This window comes from Aphelocoma coerulescens, chromosome 2, assembly GCF_041296385.1.
Source record: "Aphelocoma coerulescens isolate FSJ_1873_10779 chromosome 2, UR_Acoe_1.0, whole genome shotgun sequence".
NCBI lineage: Eukaryota > Metazoa > Chordata > Aves > Passeriformes > Corvidae > Aphelocoma > Aphelocoma coerulescens.
Window position 1 is genome coordinate 50,789,888 of NC_091015.1, and position 27,812 is coordinate 50,817,699.

The 27,812-nt window shown below is 40.4% G+C and overlaps 1 protein-coding gene and 1 long non-coding RNA gene across 3 annotated transcripts in view; both read left to right on the plus strand.

Moving 5' to 3' along the window:
• Positions 1–14,674: 14,674 nt before the first annotated feature.
• The window catches only part of CNOT10 (CCR4-NOT transcription complex subunit 10), a 33,077-nt gene continuing 19,939 nt past the window's right edge, over positions 14,675–27,812 (plus strand). The window contains exons 1-7 of one of the 2 annotated variants that reach the window (XM_069007390.1): positions 14,675–14,879; positions 20,470–20,561; positions 23,204–23,365; positions 23,872–24,022; positions 25,025–25,170; positions 26,614–26,700; positions 27,401–27,484. In XM_069007390.1, coding sequence (XP_068863491.1) covers positions 14,858–14,879; positions 20,470–20,561; positions 23,204–23,365; positions 23,872–24,022; positions 25,025–25,170; positions 26,614–26,700; positions 27,401–27,484 — 744 coding nt within the window. In that variant the 5' untranslated portion in view covers positions 14,675–14,857. Of the gene's footprint in view, positions 14,880–18,670; positions 18,705–20,469; positions 20,562–23,203; positions 23,366–23,871; positions 24,023–25,024; positions 25,171–26,613; positions 26,701–27,400; positions 27,485–27,812 lie in introns of those variants that run through there. The other variant, XM_069007391.1, reaches the window with a different exon arrangement.
• On the plus strand, positions 16,119–17,169 carry LOC138106572 (uncharacterized). Its single transcript, XR_011149032.1, has 2 exons — positions 16,119–16,687; positions 16,812–17,169. It is a non-coding gene; the product is annotated as an uncharacterized lncRNA (long non-coding RNA).

A 27,812-nucleotide genomic window follows, 5' to 3' on the forward strand; every position in this document is an offset into this window, starting at 1 on the left:
AAGTAGTTGCTGGTTAATTACTTAATTATTATGCTGTTTGGCAGTAGGAGGGCTGTAGATTTTCCTGCCCTTCTAAATATGTAAGCAAGCTGCACAACCCAAGCTGAAGGTTCTAGCTCAGACACAATAAGCAATATAACTCCATTAACATTAATATGTGCTAATTTATGTCTACAATACAGATTAAAACTTGTGCTGAGACAACTTCATACTGAGCTATAACAGGAAATCACATTATCCTTTTACTATTTCTAGCTAAGGGAAGTCAACAAAAACTTGGGAGAGTTACATTTTAACCCCTTATTGCAGTCAATGTCTGCCTGCATGTGGCCCTGGTCTGCCTGAGCAAGTGCCATGGGTTAGCAAATACATTGCTTGTGATACTTCAGTGTTCTTAGAACTAATTGCAGAATTTCTACAGTGCCCTGTATTGCACTACTCAAGCAACTGACATACCAGGTAGATTGTATGGCTCTATTTATTTCAATACTAATTTTTCTAATTAGGTATATATTGCTTAATGTTTGGTTTTATCTGAACTTCACAACAAACTGTCAAGTTAAATTTTACTCAACACAAATTTTTGGAGGGAGAAAATGTCCTTGTACAAATGCACTTCCTAACATAAACTATTTAGTGTTTTGTTGTGGAGAGAAAGTAGCATTCTCATGTTATAAAAGAGAAATTTTGTGGAACCCAAGCTTGTCAGATTTTTGCCAGAAACATGCTGGTTGCCTGCCAGCTCTCTACCCATCCACTTGGCAGGTGACCCAGCCTTCCAAGAGCTGCAGCTGCCTCTGCGTCAGGGCTGGCACCACTTGCAGGGCTGCAGGCTCCTGAGCAGGTGTCCAGATGGACTTTCTCCCAAAGGGTCCCCATCTCCCTGGGGTGATGTGCTGTGCCTCCTGCCTCCTGGCAGGGCTGGAAGCTAAGGAACTTCCAGGCCTGGAAATGTTTTGTCTTGTGCCAGCTGTTAGTAGTTCTTTAAGAAATTGTTTTGTAAGTGGACATCCTACTTCTGTCACTAAGGAAGGCCTTGTACCTTAGAACAGGGATGTGTGCCTTTAACACATCACTTTGTAGCAGGCCTGCTTCTGAGGAAGGTTCATGAAGAAATGGCACAAAATGCAACAGCATGTCTAGAGGAATGTTGCTTTTCAAGTTGGAATTTGGCTTCTGACAACACAGCATTAGGATTTGTTGAGGTTTTGTGCTTTCCTTTTATCTTAACAGACATTCTTTTTTTTCCTAATAATATCTAAGCTTATTTGAGATTCAATCAGACATCAGCAATATCTTGTGGGCTAACATGTGATTTTTAAATCAGTGAAATATTCATGGTAGTTGATACAACCTTGGCATTAATAATGTGTTGTGAAAGAACTGTAAGAGTGAATAAAAGCTGCTAAGTTTTATGTTGGTGTGTACATGGTTATTGGCCTTAGTAGTTTTTATCCTATCTTCGTAGGGCTGAGAAAAGTACAGTTTAAGAGCATGGAGCAACTCTTTGTATAAAAGTGAGTGCCAGCTCAGGTTAATAAATAATAAAAGTATACAAAGCAATTTTTCTTTCTTTTCCTGATAATTCTTTAATATTTTACTGCATTTTGAATAGCTTGCTAGAAAACTTATCTTTCCTAATGGAGCTCTACTCCAAAAATAAATCATTTCCACAATAACAGGCAGGGTTGGAGAAGAACTACTTTTTCTGCTCCAGCTATTGCTTGTAGATTGCTACTAGATGCCATATAAATAAATAAATAAATAAATAAATCTCAGCTTTATTGAAGCTAAATAATGATATTGAACGATACATGCAGATGTAATGAAGGACCTGTGATACACCAAATATTTTATAGACCGTTGTCTGGAGATGACACCTTTTTTATGATTGCCCTCAAGGAAATTTAATGAAGACTTTTTAATTAACATAATACAGTAGAGCATAAGAAAATTGTGTAATTACTTTGGCAAATAGAAACAGTGATACTATAGAAGATGACATTCTGATAAAATTTGTCCAGCTTAGTAACTCTTTCAGCAAATTTTCTTAGTGATTTTACTTCATACCTTCATACTGCCCCACTAAAGGTAGTAAGCCCATTCCTGATGTTCCTAGTGAGGTAGAGGAACGGTTTCAGAGTCTAGGTGGATAGTCTTTTGGCTTATACAGTGTTATCTAACAGTGCAAGAACTGAAGGACCAAACACTGCCTTATTTAATGGAACGATGGCCTGTCAAAATCAGTACAAAAGGTGGAAGAACTATAATTTAAAAAAAAAAAAATTCCTCTCCTGTTTCTCAGCTAGTACAATACGTTGGAGTGGAGGTTAGCCTTGTGCATTTTCCAGATGCTTCCAAATAGCTGTCCAAAATGAAACCAAGCTGGATTGATTTGCCCCTGTGCTATTCCAGCTTTATGTGTATTGAAAACACTGGGGGTCTGTTAATAATAAAATTAGAATGAAATAGAAATAACTCATACACACTGTTTCTTGCTGATGTGATGACAAGTAGTTTCTCTTTGATTTTATTACTCTCCTGCATTAGCCAATATAAAAATTTTGCCAACATGTTTTTCACAACACTTACAGATTATCAGTAGCTGCCTAACTCCATTTCTGCTTACAAACTTAGTAGCAACATGCTTAAATAAAGCAGACTATGATGGTCACATCTTCAGCTACATCCTGGCATAGCTCCAACTGCATAGCTGGTGACTTCATGAGGATTTGGATATAAACTTAAAGTTAAGCCCATGCTTAACTGCTTTGTCAATCTGTCTCTCTCTCTCTCCCTGCTCCTACCATCATATAATGTCTCTGAAATTTAGCTCATGCTGACATATGAATGAATGTTCAGGTATTTCTGTACACTCTGTACACAAAGCCATGTTTGATTTACTCTTGTTTCAAGCCTGAAGAAAAGACTGCATCCACTGTGACTTCCAGAGTGGGGGGTGTGTGTGTGTGTTATGATCCAGTTTCAAGGTTCTTAGAAATGCCTCTGCCCAAATTAAGGTGCAGACGAGACCATATGCCAGCGACAATAGTAAGGGTTTAATTTGACAGTAAATATGAGAGAGAGGAAGAAAGAAAGAAGGAGAAGATAGGTGGGGGGACAGAAAGTGTGACAGAGACAGAATAAGGAAAGTAGCACCACTCCGTGGATCCCAGTGACGTTCATTGATCCTCTCCAGCTGGTCTCTTGGTGGTGAAGGTCCCCCCGGAAGGCACAGAGTCCCATGGGTGTACATGCTCAGGCTGGGTGGGCATGTCCGGCCGTGTCCCCCTGGGGTGGGCTCAGTCTCTCACAGCAGACTCTGGGTCTGCTGCACCACGTGCAGCCCTGTGGGCCAAGCCTCTCATGGGAAAGTCCCGTGGATGTGGCCTTTGGGGTTGGGGGTTCCACAGCTGGGCCAGTTTGTGCAATCGGAGGATGGGTGTTTATTGCCTCTCACCAGAGGTTACACCATGCACCCAAAACCTCCTCCTCCCCCCCGGCTGGGGGGAGTCTGTGCAAACCTGGCTTCTGTGAGCTGTGCTCTCCCCCACCCCAAACTCAGCTGGGGATAGTTGCAGCTGGTGGCTTTGGCCTTTTGTGGATGCACACCTTTCCCTCAGCCTGAGATGACTGAACAATGTGTTTCCCTTTATTTACCCAGCAGTTTGACTTTCAGTTCAAAGTCCCACTCTTCAGGGAGGCTTCTTCGGCTGTAGCTTCTTTATAATGAGCAAAATTTTATATCAATGTTTGAGGCATGAACTATTTTCAGTCTCTGACTCTGTGTGTGTGTGTTTATCTGTTCTCTAAGACCACGTGTGGGCCTCTCATCCAACCAAAATTTCTGTAAGCAGGGAGGCTGCATTTCAGAATAAAACCTTCTCTGGGATTCAGTGCCAAAACTCATGCTCTTTGTAGCAGTTGTAAATTAAGTCCTCTTCTTTTTTTGGTTTTTGATTTAAATAATTTAGAGGTATCAATAACTTGATAAACACTTTTTTCATTGTATTTAAAAACATTTACAAAATACTACCTCAGTAATAGTAGCAAAGATTTAGAAAGTGAGTTGTAGAACAACTACTATACAGCCCGAGATTATAATCTCATATACAAAACAAAAGGAAGGTATAATAAAATTATTACTGTAGCCAGTGGCTTTCATGAAGAGAGTAAGTTTTGCAAATACTTAATATGCTAAGAGATTTTACCAGAAGTGTAACCTTGTAATTATGTGATTTATGTGCGTTCTTCTCCAAAACAACATACAGCTACAATAATGTTTAGTTGGGCATTTATACATGGCCACATTAATGAATGTGACATTTGACTGTCTGGAGAGCTCTGGATATATTTAAACAAAAAGTTTTATAACTGCATTAATTATTATGATAAATCAGTGCTGAGTTACAATATTGTCATAAATTAGAGGAAAAAATATTTTACGCCCCCATTTCTTTAAGTTTTAGCTCGTAAAAACTTGGACAGCATGTCTATATATGTCTTCATAGTTTAGTATTTGCTAGATATTCTGTAGTTTCCCCTGGCATATGTGTCCTGTAAGGCAAGGGACAACAGAATCAAGAAATAAACATCTGACCATGTCACAAATCCAATTAACGCTGACAAGGGCTAGTAAAGTCAAGTGAATAACAAAGCACTGCTGTCTGGAAGCAGCTTTGTAGACAGTAGGACACCAGCTGGATGAAGCAAAAGTACTTCAGGCATCTGAATTTTCTGCCTCCACTAAGACCATCTTATACCCCGGCGAGGTCACAGCGCTACAGCATTTTCAAGTGTCAGATCTCATCTCTTCACTGTTTCTAAGCGGCGGGGAGAAGGAGGGAAGCATTCCCCTCACAGAATGTAAAATATGTGCTAATGTCATTACAAGGTAATGCAGTGAAGCAGAAACTGCAGTTACCATTGCACAGCCTCTCTTCAACCACCACCACAGCACTGGGTTATGATAAAAACCTCCAGGAGATTTCAGTGCAACAACGCTCAGGCAGAAATCGTGGTGGTTTTCTAATCCTAGGACCTGTGCATGTAAAAAGTAGCTTGCCTCATTCTAGCTCTTGACACATGTAGCTATCCTATGTCACATTTAATGGAACTGAATGATTAAATGACTGCTTCACCAGACTGCTGTGTTCATCCATGCTTGCAGCTCAGCAATGTGGGGGAATTTCTCATCTGGAGTATAGCAGTGTCAATCCAGAGACATTCGTTTGGCAAAGTTATTTTGGGTTTATCTTCAGAGGAGAATCCGTTCCCTGGCCGTCTGACTGGAAATTGAAATTCTTCACTGCGTATTTCCAGATAGAAAGGAAATATGTGCTCCATTTACTTTATCCGTGTACCTCAAACAACACTGTGTTACCCTTGGAATCTTTTCTTGCTCTAAGCTATTTCCCTATCATGCAGTATCCTTAAGTAAAATGCTTTCCATTTACACTGGAGTAATGGAAAAAACCTTAGACCCATATGCAATATTCAGTATTGCCACTGTTAATTGTCAACATTATTTGCAGCTCCCAATAGCCTACTTTTCTAGTAGCCAGAAGAGTCAAATATGTAGTTTATTAGCTTTAACATGTATGCTAAAACTAAAACAAACATCTATCCTCAACTTTGGGATGGAGGAAATAATGTTTGTTAGGAAACAATGTGAGAATTGGGGTTAGCTCATATCTCACAGCTAGTTTGCAGCTGAAATTTCCCAGCACTTTTATAATCTTTCTATTTAATTGAAACTAAAATTACATTAACTTCAGCAAAATTTTCCAAAGGAAGATTTCTTTGGTTCAGAATGGGATTTCTTTGTTCTGGAAACCAGAAAAAAAATACACACAATGACTCAGTGGTTAGGTTATTAAATTACTAGATTTAGAGCAGGAAACTGAAACTGTTTCCCCTCTTCTTATTCTACATGTTTCTATGCACTGCATCTTTTGAATCTTTTCCCCACCACAACTTAAAGAGATATTTGTTAATCTTGGAGTTAGTCCCATCTTTCCTGACACTGAGAATGTAAGTGTCAGGATAGTCTCTGAAATCAGAAAAAGGAACAAGGAAGAATAAAAATATGCGGGATTGGTTCTGAAAAATTAAAAAAAGAAAAATTAAACATATCATCATGCTTGTACATTTTTCTAACTGCATTGAAACTTGATCTTCTTGCTACAACTTTGGACACAAATAGAATTTAGCAAATGGAGATATGCTGGAGAAGCAGCACAGGCATATGCTGACATATGATTACCATATGTCAGTCCACAGTGATTCTTGAGCTCCTGAGACATGTTTTGTTCTTTAAATAGTTTTCCATCTTTTTAACATTTTGGAGCACATTGACTATTTTCATTATGCTTTTTTCCTCCTTCCTTTGAAGCCACGTGCATTTACAACTGACTTAGATTAGGCAGGAAGGACAGATAGAAAGAAGCTAAAATAGCTAAAATTACTACTACAGTCAAATATATTTGGAACTTCAAGAGTCAACATGAATTATTGAAATGAAATAATGTCTACATTAATCTATTACTGCAGGCCTGGGTCCTAGGGTACATCACCGTGTCCCGCAGCCGTAGGGAGGAGGAGGAGGAGAGAAGATCCAGCAGGCAGGAATTGTGCAGCAAGATTGATTTATTTAATTATTTTACAAACTCTTTTATAGACTTTTTTCTTCATAGTCTAATTGGACAAAGGATCAGCCACCCCTTGGGGGTGATTGGCTAAAATCCTAAAACATCCATTGTCAAAATATTTTCCTACTCTACCATAAACAAGACTTTTCAAGGTTGCAGGTGGCTTGGTTGTTTACATTCCCTGCTACCTCTTCTGTGAGAGAGAAAAGTCTCTCACGGACTTAGAAAATAGCAAGAAAATCCTCACTAGCAGCATTTTTGTATCTACATTAATCTTTATAAATAAAACATATGGGTTAGGATTTTGTCCTGCATTCATTCAGGATCACATGCAGTATTTTATTCCTGGGATGGAACACAGCAAGTTAAAATTTAATTTAAAAACCCTTTGTACTTAATGATGTATCATTAAAACCTGAGGTTTTGACTTGGAGACTGACTCAGAACCTCACAGACTCACACAGAGAACAATGGTAGCTGCCAACAGGGTATTTCCTCTTGCTCTTCACAACAAACAAGCAAAAAAAATGGGATATCTCTGTATGATCTGCATATGTGCAGTATGAAGGCATTGAGATGCAAGTTTTAGAGAGGCCTATAATTTTAGGCAAATAATAGGTAAAACCCCCTCCTATTTCTTAAAAAATCAACTCCATCACTATAAACTTAACGTCTTTCAACAAATTGTGTGATGGTCTTATGTTTCTAAGTTCCTAAAAGTTTTGTAGGAAAAAATACTTTAAATTTACTCAAATGCCTATGAGAGTTTAAAAAATTAAGGAAGAATAATGAGAACATACCTAAAAATTCTACTACACACTGTGAAGGTAGAAAAACTGTACTGAACGCATTTTTTTTGCTTTTGCACCATCTCATGCAGGCTTTATCAACAAAATAATTTGTATCTTTAGTGCAAAAATTTGCTTTATACTTCTCAAGAGAGAAATAATCTATTCCTGAATGTCTAAAGAAATGCTGAGAATAACAACTACAATAAACAAGTCATTAGTAAGAATTTACTTTTTCAGTGCCTGGAGATGTAACATAATTTCCTAATAAGCTCCAGCCTCCTATCTGTTGCAAACCAAAGACATTCAGTATTAGACTTTGCTACAAAGTGTGCGTATCAGCACAGGAAGAATCCTTAAGGCTGGCCTGGAAGAACCAACGGTTCCTCAAAGCTTCTGTTTCAACACAGGTACGTTTGTTTTCTAGTTCTGCATCTCAAGAAGGGTCAAGGCTCTGTAATGTAAAAGGGCATAAAGTAGTTCTTAACACATTGGACATAAACACATATGTATGGAGACATCCTCCTGTTACGAATAAATCAATTCCTGCTTGCACTAGAATGCACTGATGTAATCACAAAATGTTTTAGAGACCTTTTACTCCTAACTGGGTAACACTGGAAATTTTGCCCCTCTGCAAATTATGGATCAGGCCTTAGTACACTTTCATTGAAATAAAGGTGCTTCTGTCAATTTGAGAGTTGAACTGGAAACCAAAGTTCTGTAAGATTTGTGCTAGCCTTCTCTACAGGAAGGTAAACAACCCAAAATGTATGGTGATACATGAATAGTTCTCCTCCCACAACCTCTTTGTTTGCCAGAGTAATTGTAAATGCCTGTGCAGATTTCTTCTGGATGACACCAGAAGAGAAAAATTAAGAAGATTATATAAAACCCTATTTTGTTTCTTATCCTAGAAAAGCCTTACATGGCACAATTTGGATGATCTCTGGACTTAAACCCATTAACAGAAAAAAATAGTGATGCTATTGTGAGAGCCAAATGGAGAGACAACTCATAATACCATATACAAGGAAAATCAGAGGAGATCTTGAATGAGCAAAGAGAAGGCACATGATGAAGTTATTTAACAGGTACTATAATGTGAGGAAAACCATAGCACCTCTTCTCAAAAGGGAATTACAGAAATTTATTGAGGATGTTGTGGCGTCATTCCTCTACATCCCTTATGCTCCACAGTTCCCTGTTTCTCAATGATAGCCCCTTGCTCTCAGAAGTTTTGCACTCACTTATTCTCTTTCCACATCCCACTACTGGTGATGTCCTGTCTGTCTAAGCTTGTCTCCCAGGCTCAGCATCTCTATTTGACTGTGAAGAAAGTTGTCACAGTGGTAAACACTGTCAGAAAGATATCTCTTTTTTTTCTGTGTGAAAGCAAGGGGTAAGAAGGCCATACTCAAGGTGTTTTCCTGGCACTGCTACAGTGCCTGGAGGACAAAGGCTATTTCTCCTCCCCTGTGCCACCAAGCAATCCATGTTCCAGCATCAGAGTGAAGAGCAGCATATGAAACAAGTAAAACAGTGTCACTCAGAAACTGGAGGAGTGAGAAAAATTAGAGAGCTTCCTTCTGCCTATGAAGTTTTTATGCATATAGTGGAGACTGGTGTGAAGCATACCTACGTGAGACAGGTGAAAGTGAAACTTGATGCTTCTTAGAGGTCCCATGGTAGAGGAAGTTTTGTGGGAGAGCTTTATGTCAGGGAGTTTCAAAATAGGTGATGATGATGTGTAGTATTGGGCCAATTCCCACCAGATGCAAAATAACTTCTGTGTGAGAATATACTGGAGATGTGAGGAACCTCAGCCCCTAAAGTTTACAGCTGTCACTCTGCTCCTGCTGCTCTGAATGACTTGTTAAAGTAAGCACAGCCTCTGCTGGTTTATTCACTGTGCACAGACAGAACAAATACATGCAATGCACAATAATTTTCCAGAAAACACATTCCATAGCACTCTGAAAGTAAAAATACTGTATTTAAATGAGATTCACAGCAGTATGTTTTATTGACTTTGAGAGACAGATTCAGAAAAAGAGGATTACCAAGCTGAGACTAATAGCTACATTCAACATACTTACGCTAGTTTACATTGTAAACAAGAACTCCACTGGCCCAGCAGAAAAGTATCTGGCCAGCTGAACATGAGCCAGCATGTGCTCAGGTGGCCAAGAAAGCCAATGGCATCCTGGCCTGTAAAAGAAATAGTGTGGCCAGCAAGACCAGGGCAGTGATCATCCATCCCCCTGCGCTCGGCACCTCAAGTTCTGTGTTTAGTCTTGGGCACCTCACTGCAAGAAAGACATTGAGGGGCTGGAGTGTGTCCAGAGAAGGGCAATGAAGCTGGTGAAGGGTCTGGAGCACAAGTCCTATGGGGAGCAGATGAAGAAGCTGGGGATGTTTATCCTGGAGAAGAAGAGGCTCAGGGGGGACCTTATCACTCTGCAACCATCTGAAAGGAGGCAGTAGCCAGATGGAGATCAGCCTCTTCTCCCAGGCAGCCAGTGAGAGGGTAAGAGGAAATGGCCTCAAGCTGCACCAGGGGAGGTTCAGGTTGGACATCAGGAAGAATTTTTTCACTGAAAGGGTTGTCAAGCATTGGAATGACCTGTTGCTCCAGGTGCTGGATTCACCATCCCGGAAATGTTCAATAAACGGCTGGATGTGGCAGTTAGTGCTATGGTTTAGTTGACTTGGTGGTGTTCGGCCACAGGTTGACCTTGGAGGTCTTTTCCAACCTTAATGACTCACTGTGAATGATCATTCCGTATGTAAACATGCCTTGCTTTATTGTACAGTGCCACCTAGGGGGTAAAAGCCATTAAACAAAGTGGCAAAGAAGAGGGAGCTCTATTAATAACACAGAAAGCATTTATTCTATTAAATTCTCTTTTGGAATATACTAGGCAAACAAAGGGCCTCTGAGATTTCCATACTGTGGAATCTGGCAAAAGAATTGTAACCTCCACAGTTCCCTTTGGAGCTGGCCATACTCTTCTCTCTCTTCCATAGTCTGGCAGTGATTGGGGATGCCACAAATCCTGATTTTCTCCTCTGCTAGCCAGGTCTTGCTGGTATGATCAGTGGAGAGGTTATCTACATCTCATTACAGCTGCAAGGCCAGGTAGGTGATGGCTGTATTGCTGGGTTTGGGTCTCCAAGGTCTTAAAATAGAGCCTTGAAAAGTTTGCTTTGTGCAGCCAAATCAGAAAGAAAACCCTGGCCTACTTCTTCTTATCTAGTCTGCTAAAGGAAGGTACTGTACAAGGCAGGAATGAGACACTGGGACTACTCTGTCTGAGAGCAGATAGGTCTTATTCCTCCTGAAATTTCCCCCCACTCTCCTTGAAATTACAAATTACAATTGGCTCCTTTGGGCTTCTAATGATTTAGTTTAGAAATGGGCTAAAGAAACCTAGAAAATCTGCCCATCGCTGTATCATGTTTGTTTTCTTCAGAATGAGATTTGTTTTAAAAGCCTGAATTGTGGTCATTTCTTTCCTGAAAAACCAAAATTCCAGGAGAGGTAATTTTTTAGGAGTAGGGTTTGGTTTTTTTTCCCCACACTTTTTTATTCTGCCAAATGGTACTTGATTTTATTCTGTATCTTCCACAGCAGATGGCGTGCTTGCCTCCCTGAGACCAGAGATCCCAAGCAGAATGCAAATTATACAAGAAACTTGTGTAACATAGAAACAATTGTGTAATATAAGAAACAATTATGCAAGAAACCTGCTCCTCTGTCCTTAGAGGAAAGTAGTGATGCTACCACAGTATTTTTGAAGGAAAAATGTCAACATTTTTGATTGCATAACTGTGTGCTTGAATTGTAATAAAGGGCAGGTCTCTTCCTTTCCTTCAGTAACCTCAACCCACATAAGCAATTGAGTGTTAAGTTCCTTTTTAAGATCATCCATGCTGAAAAAAAAGGCCAGCTGACAAAAATTGCTTTGTCTGTCCCCTAGAAATGGAAAAAGAGAAATTATTTTGGAACTACAAGCCACAAACATGGCAAAATAATGATGGAAGTTATAGCAAAGCTTGCTGTGTGTACCCCTCAGGTAAGCAAGTCCTGTGGCAAAATCATGGCATGATGGATAAAGCAAACTCTTACTACTGTCCTCTAGATGTCATGATGTGGAAGAGGAGCAGCTGGATACCAGGGCTGCCACACTTGAAGCTAAAGAGGTTTTGACAAGATCGTTAAAGAAAAGCTACAGTAGGGAACAGCAAATTCACTGCGGTGCCCATCCTGATGTGACATGCTCTGGAACAAGCAGGCTCCTGCTCAGGTACTGGCAATAAACACTGGACCAAGCCTGGGAGAGAGGGACACCTACATCCACATCAGGTCCACATCAGGCATTCCAGCTTGGTCACTAGCGTAGATTTTTGGTGACTTTCTTGTTTTGATAAAATCAGAACATGCAGTTACACTTGCAGCACAGTTGCTCTTCCCTTTATAGGTTTTATTTCTTACCAAAACAGCATGGTTTTTACATATATGTGCACATATAAATAAATAGAATGGCAACATAAATAAATAATTACAGTGTTAAATATATACACATTAGGACTTTACTTACAACTTTACTTGCAGATGTTTTCAAATACATACGGGTCTCGTCCAACAGCTCTTTCTTAGAAAAGAAGATACCACAAATCCAGAGACTTGGAACAAGGTATTTAAGAATAAGGATTATGTGATTCTTTCATATATATGTGTCTAAAAGAAATTCTGAAGATCAGAGTTGAGTGAAGATGAATTGGAGAAGAGGTGATAAATAGTAAGTTATTAGACATAATTTGGAATATTCAGAACTTCAATTACAAAACAGAAAGAATCATCCTGCTCTTCAAATTCCTGAAATAATATGATCATTTTCAGAATCCCTTACGTTACAGGGCCTGGCTCAATAAAAGCTGTGATTTAAAGGTGTTCAGAGCTGGTATGTGTTAAAGGGTGTTTCTTCCCAACTGTATCCCTGTGTTAAATCTTTCCTTACCTACAAACCCGACCTCTCTGAGGTGCCTGACAGCAGAGTTAGGGAGAACACTTGCTGGAGGCCACTGCAAGAAGACTGCTAAGAAATCCTGCTTCCACTAAATCCCTTTTGCTGTCGACTTCCCCAAGGACAAATTTCCTCCTTAAACCTTTCTCTAACATGCAAGAGGCATGCCATAGGTGCAGTGTGCGTGAGACACTCTGGGCTCTCTTGACAAGTGTCTGCTGGCAACAAGGCAAAAACTGTACAAGCTAAAATCTCTTAATCAGAATTGAGTGTATCTACACTTGCTGTCACAAGTAGAAAAACAAGGTGATGTTTAACAGGAATAAATTAGGAAGAATGGGGGAGGGGGAAATCTTGGAGAACCATGTCTGGAGAAATAATAGATGTGTTCCCATATCAACAGATAACAACTATCACTGTGGAAGCAGTGTCTGACAGGAACCCCACAGTGACACAGAAGAAGCACACAGTGCACATCGATGATGGCAATGAAGGGTAACTGATGCTGTGTCTCTGGAGCTTGACTTTAAGGGATGGAGACACAGGGAGCCTTTTGGTGCTTGAGGTGAGACACCTCTGGGGTGCCTTCTAACCTCATCCCACCTCCCACTGTATAACTATGAGGGTTTGAAAGAGAACTCCCTATCTGGCTCCTCTGCACTCATCCCCAGAGTCCATGTCCAAGAGTCAGAACAAGAAGTGGCTGCAGAGCCTACCAAGATACTAGCAAACGTGAATGCTTAAATACTATGTATAGCAGATCCAAGTAATCACACAATCACAGAATCCATTAGGTTGGAAAAGCCCTCTGAGATGGAGTCCAGCCTATGACCGAACACCACTGTGTCAGCCACACCATGGCACTGAGTGCCATGTCCAGTCTTTCCTTAAACACCTCCAGGGGCAGCGACTCCACCACCTCCCTAGGCAATCCATTCTAATGTTTAATTGCTCTTTCCATGAAGAAATTCCTCCTGATGCCCGACCTCCCCTGGCACAGCTTGAGGCTATGTCCTCTTGTCCTGTCACTGGCCGCCCAGGAAAAGAACCTGACCTTCACCTCACTATGCCCTCCTTTCAGGCAATTGCAGAGAGTGACAAGGTCACCCCTGAGCCTCCTTTTCTCCAGGCTAAACAATCCTGGTTCCCTCAGCCGCTCCTCATTATCCCTTAGACCCTTCACTAGCTTCGCTGCCGTTCTCTGGACCCACTCCAGCACCTTTATGTCCTTCTGGAATTGAGGGGCCTGGAACTGGATACAAACGTTTAAGAATCTTTAGTATTCATGACTATGCCAGTGCCATTTATCCCATGCCTATTACGTTAATGAGAAATATAATGATGACCATAACAAAGACTAATTAGGGTCTTCAGTCTGATGAGGTTTTTGTCCCTCTGCCCAGGCTTCGGGTCTCCAGTGCCCAAACAGCCACTGAGGAAGGAATGCGGGATGCAAGCACCAAACCTGCTTCGGGCATTTATCACCATTAATTAGTATGGTGAGAAGCACTTTAACAACACGTTAGAGAGACGGCCTGAGGCCTGATAATCCACATAAACTACAGAACGTATTGAAGGGAAGCCTCCAGGTCACCGCTATTGCTCCGGAGAAGATCACATAATGCGTCAGGTTGGGACCACAGTGGGGTCATCTGCTCCAACCCCCCTGCTCGAGCAGGGCCATCCCAGAGCACATGGCACAGGATTGTGTCCAGCTGGCTCTTGAATATCTCCAGTGAGGGAGACTCCACAGCCTCTCTGGGCAACCTGTTCCAGTGCTTGGTCGCCTGCACAGTAACGAAGATCATCTCCATGTTCAGGTGAAACTTTCCATGGACGAGTTTCCGCCTGTTGCCTCTTGTCCTACTGGTTGGCACCACCGAACAGAGCCTGGTTCCATCCTCCTAGCACCCTACCTTTCGATATTTACACACATTGATAAGGGCTGGCACGTCTGAAAGAGGCAGAACGGACAAAACCCGTTCGAGACAGCGGCCGGCAGCTGCCAGTGAGCTCCGTGCCGCAGGAGGACCGGGCAGGACCGCCCGCCCGACCCTCACACGGCAGCATGGCGGCCCCGCCCCGCTCACCTGCCCCTGCCCCCCGCGGCGTCCTGGCGTCACATCCGCGGTGCCCCGGCAACGACCGGACGTCGCGGGCGCGCCGGGAACCCGGAAGCGGCGGGCGAATCGGGGCGGGCGGCGCAACCGGCGGGGCGGGTCCGGCGCGCGCAGGGCAGCGGCGGCGGCAAAGTAGGGCCGGGGGAGCGGCCGGTTGGTGGCGGCCGTCGGGCAGCGCCTGTGGCGCAGCGCAGCGCGCGGGGGACTCTCGGCAACTACCGGGGCGCTCGGGCTGCGCGGTCCCGCGCGGAGCTGCGTCCGAGGCGGAGATGGCGGCGGACAAGGCTGCGGGTGAGTGCGGGCGGGGAGGCCGCGGCCCCGCCGTGCCCGCCCCGGGCCTGCGCCGCCCGGCGCGGAGGGACACGCGCCCGCGCGGGTGGCGGTGAGCGCCGGGAGGAACGGCCGCCTGCCCTGCTGTGTGCCGTGTCCTTCCGCCGGGGAGGTAGTGCCCCCTGTCCGGCGGGCGCGGGGGCTGCTGTGAGGGCCCCTGTGGCACCTGCCGGGTCACCGGCTGGGCCGGGTGCGGACGGGGCCCTCTGTGCCCTCGGCAAGCGGCGCTGAGCTGCTGCCCCTTCCTGGCCGGTGGGGAGGGCCCTATGGACGTACTGGCGGGGGCGGGGGGGCCGGGGGGGTCTCCTAGAGCTTGATAACCTCTACAGAAGTCGAACTTATGGGTTAATTTGTTAAACTGGGGCATGCAAAAGGTATGAGGGAGGTTATAACTCTTGGTGGTGCTGCTTAATCGCTGGAGTTCAGACTGATTCCCGCAGGAGTGCTGCTTTGGTTTCAGGGGATGAGTGGGTCCTCACTGAACTCGGGCCTGGAAAGACACTGCAGAGAGAAATCACTGAGACTAAAAAATAAGCTGTATTCTGATAAACAGACAGAATAAATCTTAAATACAGTTGCTGTGTAGCACTGATGAACTACTGCTTGTCCACTTCCTATTCAACTCCCCATCGTGCAAGAAGTCTTCATTGCAGGAAAGGTCATTCCATCAGATGGCAGCTCACGGGGGAAGGAGAAGAGGACAATGTGGAGGAAAGGCTTACTTATAGAATTGTATAATTCTACTTAATAGAAGTGTAGGATATCCTGCATTGGAAGGGACTGATAAAGATTAGCAAATTCCAGTTCCTGGCCCTACACAGGACATCTCTAAGAATCACACCATGTGCCTGTGAGAGTTTTTCTTGAACTCTGTCAGGCTTGGTGCCAAGTGGGGAACCCATCCCAGTGCCCAAACACCCTCTGAATGAAGAACCTTTTCCTAATATCCAACCTAAACCTCCCCTACACAGCTTCATGCCGTTCCCTCAGGTCCTGTTTCTGGTCACCTTTTTTTCTAGTTGTTTTTATATGGTGGGAGCATTATTTAAAATCACCTAAAGCAATTTTTTTTCTCTGGATGCTAAATATGAAACGCCTCAGTACCTGGAAAAAAATACAGGGAAAATAAGTATACTGTACTGAGTAATGTTTACTAAACTATCATGTGTTTATTTATAAGAACTGTAAGTGACTGCTAAACTAAAAGAAAAAAAATTGGCGTCAAGTTTTTAATATTTTTTGTTGATGTTCTTTGAAGTGTTGATGGAACTTTTCAGTTTTACTTTCTTAAAAGTCTGTGCCAAATGAATCAAAGATGTGAGCTATGGCAAGATATTCTACATGCTGCACTTGCTCATAGCAGGGAGCTAGAGGTAGCTTTCCATTGAGAAGTGTTTGCTTTTCATTGCACAGCAAAGAAGCCTATTATATCCATACTGGTAGTGAAGGGCTTAATACAAAAATTAAAATGTAAGTCTTGGTGCCACAAACTGCTATCTTGTAATGGCTGGACACTGCCTGGGCTTCATACCCTTCAAAATTCTTTTGGAGCAAGAGTCACTTGATAGATTCCTCTCCTTTTCCCTCTGCCTGTAGAGTTTGGAAGTGAAAAATATTTCCAGAGGTGCTCTGGTGTTTAACAGCACAGTTCATGCAAGATCTAATTCGCAGGGTGTAAGAACAAGAGAGCTCAGGAAAAGCAGTCCTTGGAGAAACAGAGAGCAGGTATGAGAAGGATAATGATTGCAGTCGCTCTCAGGTGTCTTCAGGTACGTGTATGTGGAAGATGTGACTTCTTGCTGCTTTTATGAAATTCTGGCAGCAAGCCCACAAGGAGAGCAATCTTCCTTTTCAGGTGGCAGTCTCATACTTTTCCTTGTTCTCCTCTCATAGAGCCAGTTTTCCTGAAGTTCTGCTGTCCACCATGATGTACCTTCTCCAGCAAGAGCATCTTCCTGCTTGTACAAAGCAAACCAGCCTCTGTGACATAGTGTTTCTGCTGCTCAGCCCCAGGATCAATAACTAGGAAGATAATTCCTGGCTTGATTCTTTAACTTCCAACTTAGTGCAGCAGCTTTCTCCAGGTCAAAATCTGAGCAGTTGATTTTTACATCCTTTTCCACGTTGCCCCTTTTGCCCCTCATCATGAGCCTCCACAAGTTTTAGTTTTAGACTTGGTCTGTACTTGTGGAGGTTGGATGAATGAAAAGTTAAACAAACAGGTTAAATACAAGTTACAGAGATAAATCAAGTTCTCTCACTTGCGAAGTAGAGAATCTGCACTGCCCTGGATATTTCAGCTGATAATTATGGCTGCTCTATGGATGGGAGCATGTTGGAGGTGACAGGTGTGATGTGTTACCCACACCATGTGCTTCTGCAAGAATGCCAAAGGTCACAGGGGCCCAAGTGGGCAAGTGGCATGTTGTGTCTTTTGCCAGGGAACAATTTTCCTACCTGTTTCACTTTCAAATGCTTCAAAGAACATGGAGGTAACAGTTTTATTTGCAAGCACTGGGATAGCCATTTGCAGCCAAGAGAACAGGAGCACTTTCCCCTGCACCGCCACATCAGTGGGATTGGTGGGAATTCTATTCAGTATGTTGTGCCAGACAGCTTTCAGGTGACTCCTCTTGGAGGGATCTCTTGATAACAAAGATCAGCTGAAGCAGTAGATCCCAGTCTAAACAAGAATAACAGTATTACATTAGACTGGAGTGGCTTTTAGGTCTTTAACAAGTTTCAGATGTGTTTGGACAAAAAGGGTAGAGAGTAGCCAAACTGGTTTTGCTGGACTTTTTTCAAAGGAAGGAGCTACTCTGTGAACTACATCCGCAGGACTTTAGTTTTGTTTTCTTGATAAGCTTCCAATTCAGGTTTTACAAACCTGCTTTGTTTACTGAGTGGTAGTAGGTGCAGTTTATCGGATTACTGGGACAGCTCTGGTTTTGCTTGATGTAGTCCCCAGTTTCATTTTATGTTTTGTGTTTGTTCGTGTTTTTTTAATGTACCAACAAGCTTAGAGAGACAGGGAAATTTGAAGACCTGTCCTGATTTTTCCTTAGCAATTACATCAGCGAAGCTATGTAAATGTAGTTTTTATTGCAGACCTTAGTCAAGTGTCTCTTGGTTTATCTGTCACTTCATTGAAGACATTTTACTTCAGAATTCAGACTTCCTTTGAGGCACTGGTCCTACAAACCTGCATACAAAGGCAGTAATGCATGTGGTAGTTGATGGCTCTCTGCTAGATAAACCTGTATGTGAAGAACCTGATCAGACTGAGTGTTATCAGCTTCAAAAGCTTTAGAGTCTCAAGGCTTTGCACTGTGGTTACCTTTACCAGCACAATCTGTCAGGCATGGTGAGCAAATAAAGCAGATAACGCCACTGTTAACGTGAAAGTTTGAGGGAAGATGCATTTGCTTATTTGCTGCTGTTCTAGAGATCCCTGGAGAGTGAGAGCTTTCGGTTCATCTGTATAATCACAAGGTTTAGAGCTGGAATCAGATCTATGCTATATTTAGCTTGAAGCAGAGGTGCTTCGTGTTCTTTTCCTCTTCTGCTGTGGAAAGCCTTTGGCACATCAAAAATGGTCTGAGCTTTTTTGTGGTTTAAATTTCTCTTTTGCCTTTTCTTTTCAAGGACAAGGCAGTGCAAGTGGTGTTGATCAATGCCTTATGCAATCAGATTTCATAGCAGGTGTAGGCCCCTGAGGATCCATCCCTCCAAAGTACTGAAATTGTGGAACCCTGAATTTTATCTAAATGACAGTGGATTACTCTTGTGAGTGTAAGATTTGTTGAAGTTTTAAAATCTCATCTTTGTTGACATCTTAATGCAGGATGAAAGTCACAACCAAATATTTACGATTCTTGCTCAAATGTGTTATTGTAGGGGGCAGTAGTGTTACTGCAGGGGGAAGGAATCTCACTAATTCCCAGCAACAGGCACAAACTTAATAGATTGATAAGTCTGTTTTGTTCTTACTGAGGATGTTAATTGATGGATCTTCTGAGGTTTGACTGTCCCTTACGACGATTGTTTGTCCTATATTTGTAAATTTTCATGGTCAGTAGTAGAAGATCCAGATATATTGGTGATCATGGGGAATGGATTTTGCCAGGAGCTCACAGCTAAGTGTTTTCATTTGTTCAAAGTGAAAACAAAATTAGCAGAGTTTGCATTATATCTCTGCAATATAGGGAAGATAAAGCAGATGTTGAGTTTACAAAGCCTACATAGTCTATTAAGATAGCAAAATGTATGTTAGAGCAGATCTTCCACTGTGAAATTCAAGAAATAATCTTCTGCAGAAGTGGAAACCATTGCTGGTTTATAAAGTCTTTGTTTCAAAAACATGAAATGATTTTGGTATGTTCTAGCACATTAATTAATGCTCCTAGAAATGCTCTGTCTGGTGTGGTGGTTGTGTGGTTATTTTATTTTTCCTCAGTAGTTTGTGTTCAGCACAAGGAAGGGCTTAGTGGGGGTTTTTTTCAGATTCTTTGACATGGCATGTCTGTACTGTGCTTTTTCATGCAACTTCACTGAATTCTTAATTACATGATGACAAAAGGATTTAGTAGACTTCTTTCTGAAAAATATGCTCAATAGTGACTGAAACAAATCATAGGATTCCTATGTAAAAAATTGAAGACAAAACCTTATTACATTGTTATATAAGTGCATAAAGGGGCTACCATCATAGTTGCTACATGTTGTTCTTGTCTTAATCTGGAAAGGGTATAATAGAACTGGAGAAGATTCTGGGAAAAATAAAAGTGAGGAAGATGGAGAATAAACTGCTCCTGCTCACAATTGGAAGAGAGGTGATTCAAAGGAAGATCAGTAAGATTTGGAGTGAGGCTGAAAAAGTGAACAGTCAGCATTTGCTTGTGCCTTGCCATATAGTCACCAGACAGCATTTGATGGAGTACATTGAAGAATACAAAAGTATAGAGAGGTTTTTTTAAAAAGTATATCAGGTCTGTCAATGATTATGAACAATGATGTTTCAATTGCAGCCTCTTATTTAGGGAGATATTCTTCCAAAGTCGGGAGCTGTGTGGCAGTTCTGGTCTTTACTCTGGCTTTTGTTGCACCCTGGAGTATCCCTTTCTTGCTGTTTAGGAAGCAGTATGCAGGATTTTGTGTGGGTTTTCATCTAACCCATTGTTGTACATATTTTATGATACATGGCCTTCACTGCTGACTTTTGAGCAAAATAAGAATCGTAGTGTATGAGTGCAACTTTAAAGAGAAATCTAAAATGTAGAGGTTGTCTGTTAACTTACGGGACTTTGGTTATTCAGTGAGCACTGTAATTTACATTTTATGGAGAGGAATTCACTAGGAGTACAGAATAACTTGGGATATTGTGGTAGGAGATGTAAGTTGGGATATAGATAGTGTAGTAGAGACACTGCTACAGTTATCTGGAAAATTATTTACTGGCAGGAAGACCTTGAGAACTGGAAGAAACAAAGATTTTAAGCTGCACAGCAGTCACCACACTTGCAAACTTTGTTGTAACCTTCTGTCTTTACAGATCAAGGTACTGAGAAACATGAAGGAGCGGGTACTTCTGGGATTACTGATCAGGAGAAGGAATTGTCAAGCAGTGCATTACAAGCTTTTCAGGTAAGACAAAGTCAAACTCTGAGACTTCTTAGTTACCACATTACTGCTAAATGGGCTTGTGTAATTGTTTTTCCTGTTTTCTTAATACAGTTGCAAATACATTGAGAGGATGTTTAAAAGTAGCACTAGTTACGTTATAAAGACAGCACATGCATTTTCTATCTGCTGTGATGCGAGAAGACCGAACAGGATACTTGAACCAGGAGCACTTTTAATCTTGATTCTCAAAACTTAGTAACCTTAAAAGCTATATGATGAATTAATTGGAAGAAGCAGGCTGCTATTCTGCATCAACGTTGGAAATGCGTGATCTCTCTGAAGAGTTACTGACATCGAGCTAAAAATGTTGTGTTAGTGTTTAAAGGAACCACGTGTATTTAAAAAACAGCAAATCCTTTTGTGTTTTAGCATCATGCTATATTCTTTCACAAAAAAGTGTTGTATAATGCTCTGTCACTTTACATGAAAACGTATTTCTGAATGCATAACACCTATAGGCAGTATTTACTCATTTTGTGTTTCTTGGAAGATTTTTTTTATTGTGTGTTAAAGTTCAGGTACCAGGTCTTTCAGTTCCTTTCTTTCTTTGTATTGTCTCCTAATTTTATGTGGTATGACAAGAAATGTAATTGCTTTTCCTTTCAGTTATTGTATCTCTGTCTCCAAAATGCCTTTCTTTAAATTCAGTTTTGAATTTGTGAAATAGGTTAGGGAAGAATTTAAGTTCCGGCTTTTGAGATTCTTGCTTCAATGTTTCACTCATGTTGTTACATGGAGTGCATGCAGTTGGTTCTTACACTGACTACAGCTGATGTTCACTGATGTCTTCTTGAAAGCTGTCTAGCTCAACTGCTCTTTTTCAATAACATTTTTATTGTTGGCATTTGATCCTGAGAACTGAAGACACATGAGAGAGTAATTTCTTTTCCACCTTGCCCACACATCTGAATGCCTAAAATACTTTTGATCTGCTAATGACTTCATCATTACTGGTCTAGTGTATCTGGTTTGTCTTGTAATGTTTTTTCTTGCTTTAAGAACTCTCTGAATTCATGGAGTGAGGTGGCAACAGATGTGAGCAGAATTAATTTGGTGCCTTGTTCGGGAATTTTCGTGTTATTGAGTAGCTCCAAATAGCATTGTGGACTGCCTTGCCTGCTGCTTTGTCATATTACACATCCAGTTTGTCTTGATAGAATTCCTATAAAATTGGGTATTATATTTTAGATCCTGTCTAGTAGAGTGGCATAAAGGACTGTTAGCTGATGAAGAACATCACAAAATAAGCTGAGCATTTAAAGGTTCAAGGTTTGTAGTCCAGCCATGGTTAGAAGCCTTGCTGCTGTGATCTGAAAGCTCCTGTTGAAGAGATGCTCCAAGTGTGAGCACAGGAGGGGGGGAATCACTGGGAGATGAACTGTCTCAACTAAAGAGCATGCCAGCAGCTGAGTTGCAAGTCCCTGTGTTGTGCACATGATCACAAGGCAATCCATGCTGTTGATGCTTAGAGTTGTGAAAATGTGTCAATGTCCTGCTACATCTCTCTGTGTTGTGTAACTCTGCTTTCATGGGAGACTGAAGGAACTGGAATGGTTCTGTGGAAAGTAGCTGCAGAATGGCAACTTTCTTGGGAAGAGCAGAAGGACCCCAGAGCTCTTCTCTGTTGTATTCTGCCCTTAATATGAAGTTACTCAGGAGCCCAGGAGAAGCTCAGTGGAACAGCACCTGAAGAGGAGGAGTAAGTGGAGGGGTGGTATTCAAGAGCTTAGCTTTTAGGTGTGAACCATTGACAGAGCTGGAAATGCATCTGCTTATCTGTCTGACCAGACTGGAAGTAACTCTGATATGGAAGAGGTGAATGTGATTATTCCTGTGTAGAAATTGAGCAGTTGAAAGTGAAGCATCATCTTAAGTGAAGCATCAACTTGATGTAGTTGAAAGAGTCAGGAGTTCTCTTTCATTCCTTGATGTCAGTAAATTTCTCCTGTACCAACACAGAAAAGAGAAAAACTGAAAGCAGCAGAGGTGTGTGACTCTCAAGTCCTTGTTTATTCCTGAGGTCAAAGAAAGGGATTTTTCTATTAAATCACACCTCAGTGGAGCATCGTGCTTGGCTCCTACTTTCTGTTTAGGTGTTCTTAGGTGATTGAATACTTCATCCAACAGCTAAAGCTTGTAAAAATGTTTTTTAAACCTGTTCTGGGAAAGTGACACTTTCTTTTTGCAATCTCTCCTGAGCTAGCTCCCATAGATCAAATTGTAAATCACTGTATATCCAGATCAACTGAAGAATGAGCATAAAATGTTGGGCTGGAACTTGTGTAAGCAACGGCAGCTGCTAATGTTAATGAAATGGGGAAAAATTATGAAAACTGAGGAAACAGAATCTCAAAACTTAATATGATAAGAGAAATGAGAATAACGCTTTTCATGGAAACATCTGTTAATAATAATCAGCTACTTAATTTGTCCTTACTCCAAATTATTTTTGAAATTTGGATATGGCTTCAACATTTAGACTTGCTTCTCATCCATGTTAATCTGCATAAATAATGAAGTGTGTGTATAGACATTTAGTTCACTTGTTTTGATAAAGGAGACTGTATCTTCTAATGCATGTTTCTGGTATGTGCAATTTACAGGCTGGAAACTATGATGCTTGTTTACAACACCTAAATACCCTTCAAGACATAAACAAAGATGACTACAAAATAACTTTGAATACTGCTGTTGCAGAGTTCTGTAAAAGTAACCAGACTACCACAGACAATTTGAGACAAACCCTTAACCAGCTGAAAAACCAGGTAATGCAACCATATTGACATGGTACTTGATTGTGAGTACTTTTAATGGTGGCGGAATCTTTCAGTGGAGTAGGAGTAAAACTTCTGTCCCTTGTCCCTTAGATTTAATAAAATAAGAAAGTAACATTACTTTTAAACATCTGAGGCAATTTAATCTTGTAGGACAGTTTTTGTAGTTGTGTTTTTAACTGTTGTTGAAATTGGTCTGAGATTTTAACAACAGAAGGACCTGCTATGTTCTTTCAGTAGAAAGTTCCTTAACCTGGAATAGTTTGTGAAATAATAAAAAAGTGAAAGTATTACTTTACTACTCAATTGACAACTTTCTATTTCATTGTATGTTTTTTTTCTGTATTTATGTGCAGCAACAATGAAGTTTATTAGGTCAGTGAATTATAATCTACCTCTAGAGAAATTCTTACCTTTGGAGTTGTTTTTTTTTAAATACCTGGTACTCTAAAATCATAGGTAATGAAAGTTTAATGAAATGAGTGGGGTTTTTTCAGGTTCACTCTGTTGTTGAAGAAATGGATGGTTTGGATGATGTTGAGAACAGTATGCTGTACTACAATCAAGCTGTTATCCTGTACCATCTGCGTCAGTATACTGAGGCTATATCAGTTGGGGAGAAGCTGTACCAGTTCATAGAGCCTTTTGGTATGTAGGCACAAAGAAGAATCTTTTTCATGCAAGAACTACAGAAAGGCAATTCAATCTTTTTCACTATCAGATGAGTGATTTGTAATTTGTCTAATATGGTTTTAAGAAATTAGGTAGGATTTGGAATGAAGAATATGTTTTACTTGTATCAAGGACAGCAAACAAATTTGGGGGAAGGTACTTCAGAGAGTTTTAGCAGACAAGTGCAATGGAACTGAAATGGATTTTTTCAACTTGAGAAGGTATTTATGTAAATAATACGGACAAGCAAATGCAATTATTTAAAATCTAATGTTTTGAGTCATCATGCAACTTCACAGGGGGGTGTCTGTTTTTCAGGGCACTCATTTTAATATACCTATATTAGGTAATACACAATTGTATGTGCTCATATCTGAATATGAAGTCTGCAGCTTTTATGACCTATGATACCTTGTGCAGTGGAATTGCCATACTTATATGAAATAATTTCATAATCCTTGTTAAATTTTAGAAGTGAGAAGGCTGAAGGATATATGTATGTGTGTCTCAGTAAATGAAGTAAATGCTACTCTGTTTCTCCTTCAATTCCTCCCAGTTTTCAACATGCATAGTTGGGATTTACTCTGTGAAGTCAGCCAAGCAGAGGTGTGCTTGTACAGAATCTTTTTGAGTTCTGTGGGATTCTACATCTGCATATGGCTCTGTCTGTTCAGATGCTGTATCTTTGCTGCTGATCTGCTTAGACCAGTTCTCAAAACCTATGAACATGAAATACTTGTTAAGCTGTGTTTAGTCTGTGCTTTTATGCTGATGCCATTTGAATGAATGAGCTTTCTTTTCAGTGTATGTACTTAGCTGTGGGTTGGAGATGGCTGCATTATTTTTTCGTACATAATAGATTGATTTTTCTCATAATGTTGCATAGATGGCGCTTTATAGTAATTTTTTTTTCCAACTGTGTTTGGAGGGATTGATATTAGAGCTGCAAAATATTTTTTTCTTCTTTGCTTTTCACAGAAGAGAAGTTTGCCCAGGCTGTGTGCTTCTTGCTTGTAGACTTATACCTGTTAACTTACCAAGCTGAGAAAGCCTTGCATCTGCTCGCGGTTCTGGAAAAAATGATTTCACAGGGCAACAATAACAGCAAGAATGGAAAAAATGAGGTAAGCTTAAAGTAATACAAATGCCACTAAATCTTTATCAGAAATATGTATTACTTTTTCTTCTTTTGCTTTTTCATCCTGAGTTCTTTTAACTCAGAGTTTGAATTGAGACATAGGAGAGCGAGTATTCTTGCTCAGACTTAGTTGTTTATTATATCTTATCAGTAACACAGCTGCACAGAGAGTGCCTCTTTGTTGGAAGGGTGGAAAATGGCCGTGAGTTTTACTTTTCCAAGCTTTTTGAAGTCTAAACTAGCCAATAATGAGATATGTTTTTACTTAAAATCCAATTACTAACTTTTCAAGTTCTGCAGTGCGGAACTTTTGACCCAATGACAGAACATTCAGGTTTGTGAAGAAGAAGGAGAAGGAAGAAAACAAAAATCCACACCCAAAATCCTCCATGTTGTAACCTATTCTTACCTATATGTTCAAAACCTAATTTTCTACATTTCTATGTATTTCACCCAGTGACATAACTTTTAATTACACAGCAACAACCTCAGTGTTATCACTCAATTTAGGAAACTTTTCCCAGGGTTTTGGATCGAATACAGTGTGTTTCTGAGGATCACTGCCTCTCAGCACTGAAAGGCTGAAATTCTCAGAATCCAGAGTTCCAACAGTGTGCTTTAGCTCAACCCAAAATTAGTGTTTTAAGACTTTTGAATTATAAAACTATGTTGGATCACCTGTAACTTTAGACAGCAGCTTAAATATGTTAGTAACTGAGTTAATTGTGTACAGCAGCTGTTTATTCCCTCTCTTTCACCTTTTTTTCTTTACTCCAGGGAGCTAAGATGTCTTTCTTCAGTCAGAGACATTGGAAAGACAGTTGTCTCCAGAGTCAAATATTGTTTGTCTTTGCTTATGACCATATGAGACCCTAAGTTTGAAAGGGAAGTCAGTGTCAGAGGAACTGCAATTGCATAGCATAGAATGGGAAATGAAGTATCTTTTTCATATAGTATCTGAAAGTATGAGGCATACTTTCAAATGGAATCTTTCATGTGCCTTTTGGAAAAATCAGTAGAATCAGTAGTGGTTTGAGAGTGAAGAGAAGGCATTTCAGTGGTTTCCTGTTGATGGAATGTCACACTTAAGATAAAATATTCTCTTTAAGTGTATAGTAATTCTACCAATGAAAATATTAAAAAGGTACTCCAGAATGTGCATGTCATCCTTCTAGGCAAAAGAATTCTTCTTAACTGCAGAGCAACATAATGAAACACTAATGTTAGTACAGAATTCAGCTCTTCACAGGCTGGTGTGGTTTGTGGATTTTAATTGTTAAACTCATGTTAGTTTCTGGTGGGATGTGTGTATTTTGATATTAAATACTGTGAAATACTATTTAATACGTTTTTTTTTTCATGTGAGTTGAATCTGTCAACTGAATTTAAAAGGTGGCTAACAGTAAAACTTCCTTATTTTGTTTGACAGTCAGGTAATAATACCAATAAAGATTCCTCGAATCAAAAAGCTGAAAGTGGAGCTTTAATAGAAGTTGCTAAATCTAAGATACATCAGGTAAGGGTCTGCATATTATTTTTACAAGAACATTACTTCAAGGTTTTTTAAAATCTGAGTGCCATCTCCTTCAAAACTAGTTCAGCCCAAATTATGATGCTTTCTCTCTCCTTGGTGTAAAACAAAACAACGAATTTATCTAAGTCTTCCTTTTTGTAAGATCCATGTACAGGAAAAACTGACCTAACAGCTCCCCCTTCCCCCCATTTCAATACCTGCATCTTAAAATAATTTCTTTACATGGTAGTTCTCTGCATTGAATTTGTCTGTTCAACCTCCAACAGTAAATCAGCTGAGGTTTTTTTACTGTGCTTTTACATTGAAAAATATGTGAAGAATCAGAGTTCCCTATTAGCATTCGCTTACTGTTGTTTTCAGTTTAGTAGGTAAATGTCTGGGATGAAGATGTTAGGTTATTTTAATCAGTTTGTCATTTTGAGTGCTCATATCTGTGTTTGAATGTAGAGCAGCTGTTGGCCATTGAACAAAATGTTTATCTGCTTATTGTAAGTACAAGCCATATAAATGTGGTGTTTTGAGTCTGGATAGATTTTTTTATGAAGACTTTTTGAGCAGCTTTTTATTACCTATTTTAAAAAGACGTACATAAAATATTCTGCAGTAAATATCTAGATACAGTTTGTCTTGCAAACCTGCAGAAATTATTGTATATTATTTAACAAATTTAATTATTTAACAGTATAAGGTGAGAGCCTATATCCAGATGAAGTCACTAAAAGCATGCAAAAGGGAGATCAAGTCTGTTATGAATACAGCTGGGAATGTAAGTATTCTTAAGACTATTGTTTTTCAAATATAGATACATTCTCTATCTTAAAACTGAATTTGCTAATGTTCTTTACGAAAAACCATCTAATTGAGGGTGGATGCATGAAGTAATGCTTTAGGTAGTCAGTTTGGTTTGTAATCTCTCTGCTGATGTAATTAATGTAGAATTTTCTTATTTGTGCTGTTTTCAGTTGCTAAAAAAATGCACTTTGTGGTGCCAAAATAACAGTGAAACACTACATAATAAACAGGCTCAGCATTCTTTATAATTGAAATGAAACAAGTTTTAGTTTACTATAGATGTTATGCATATTACAAACTTT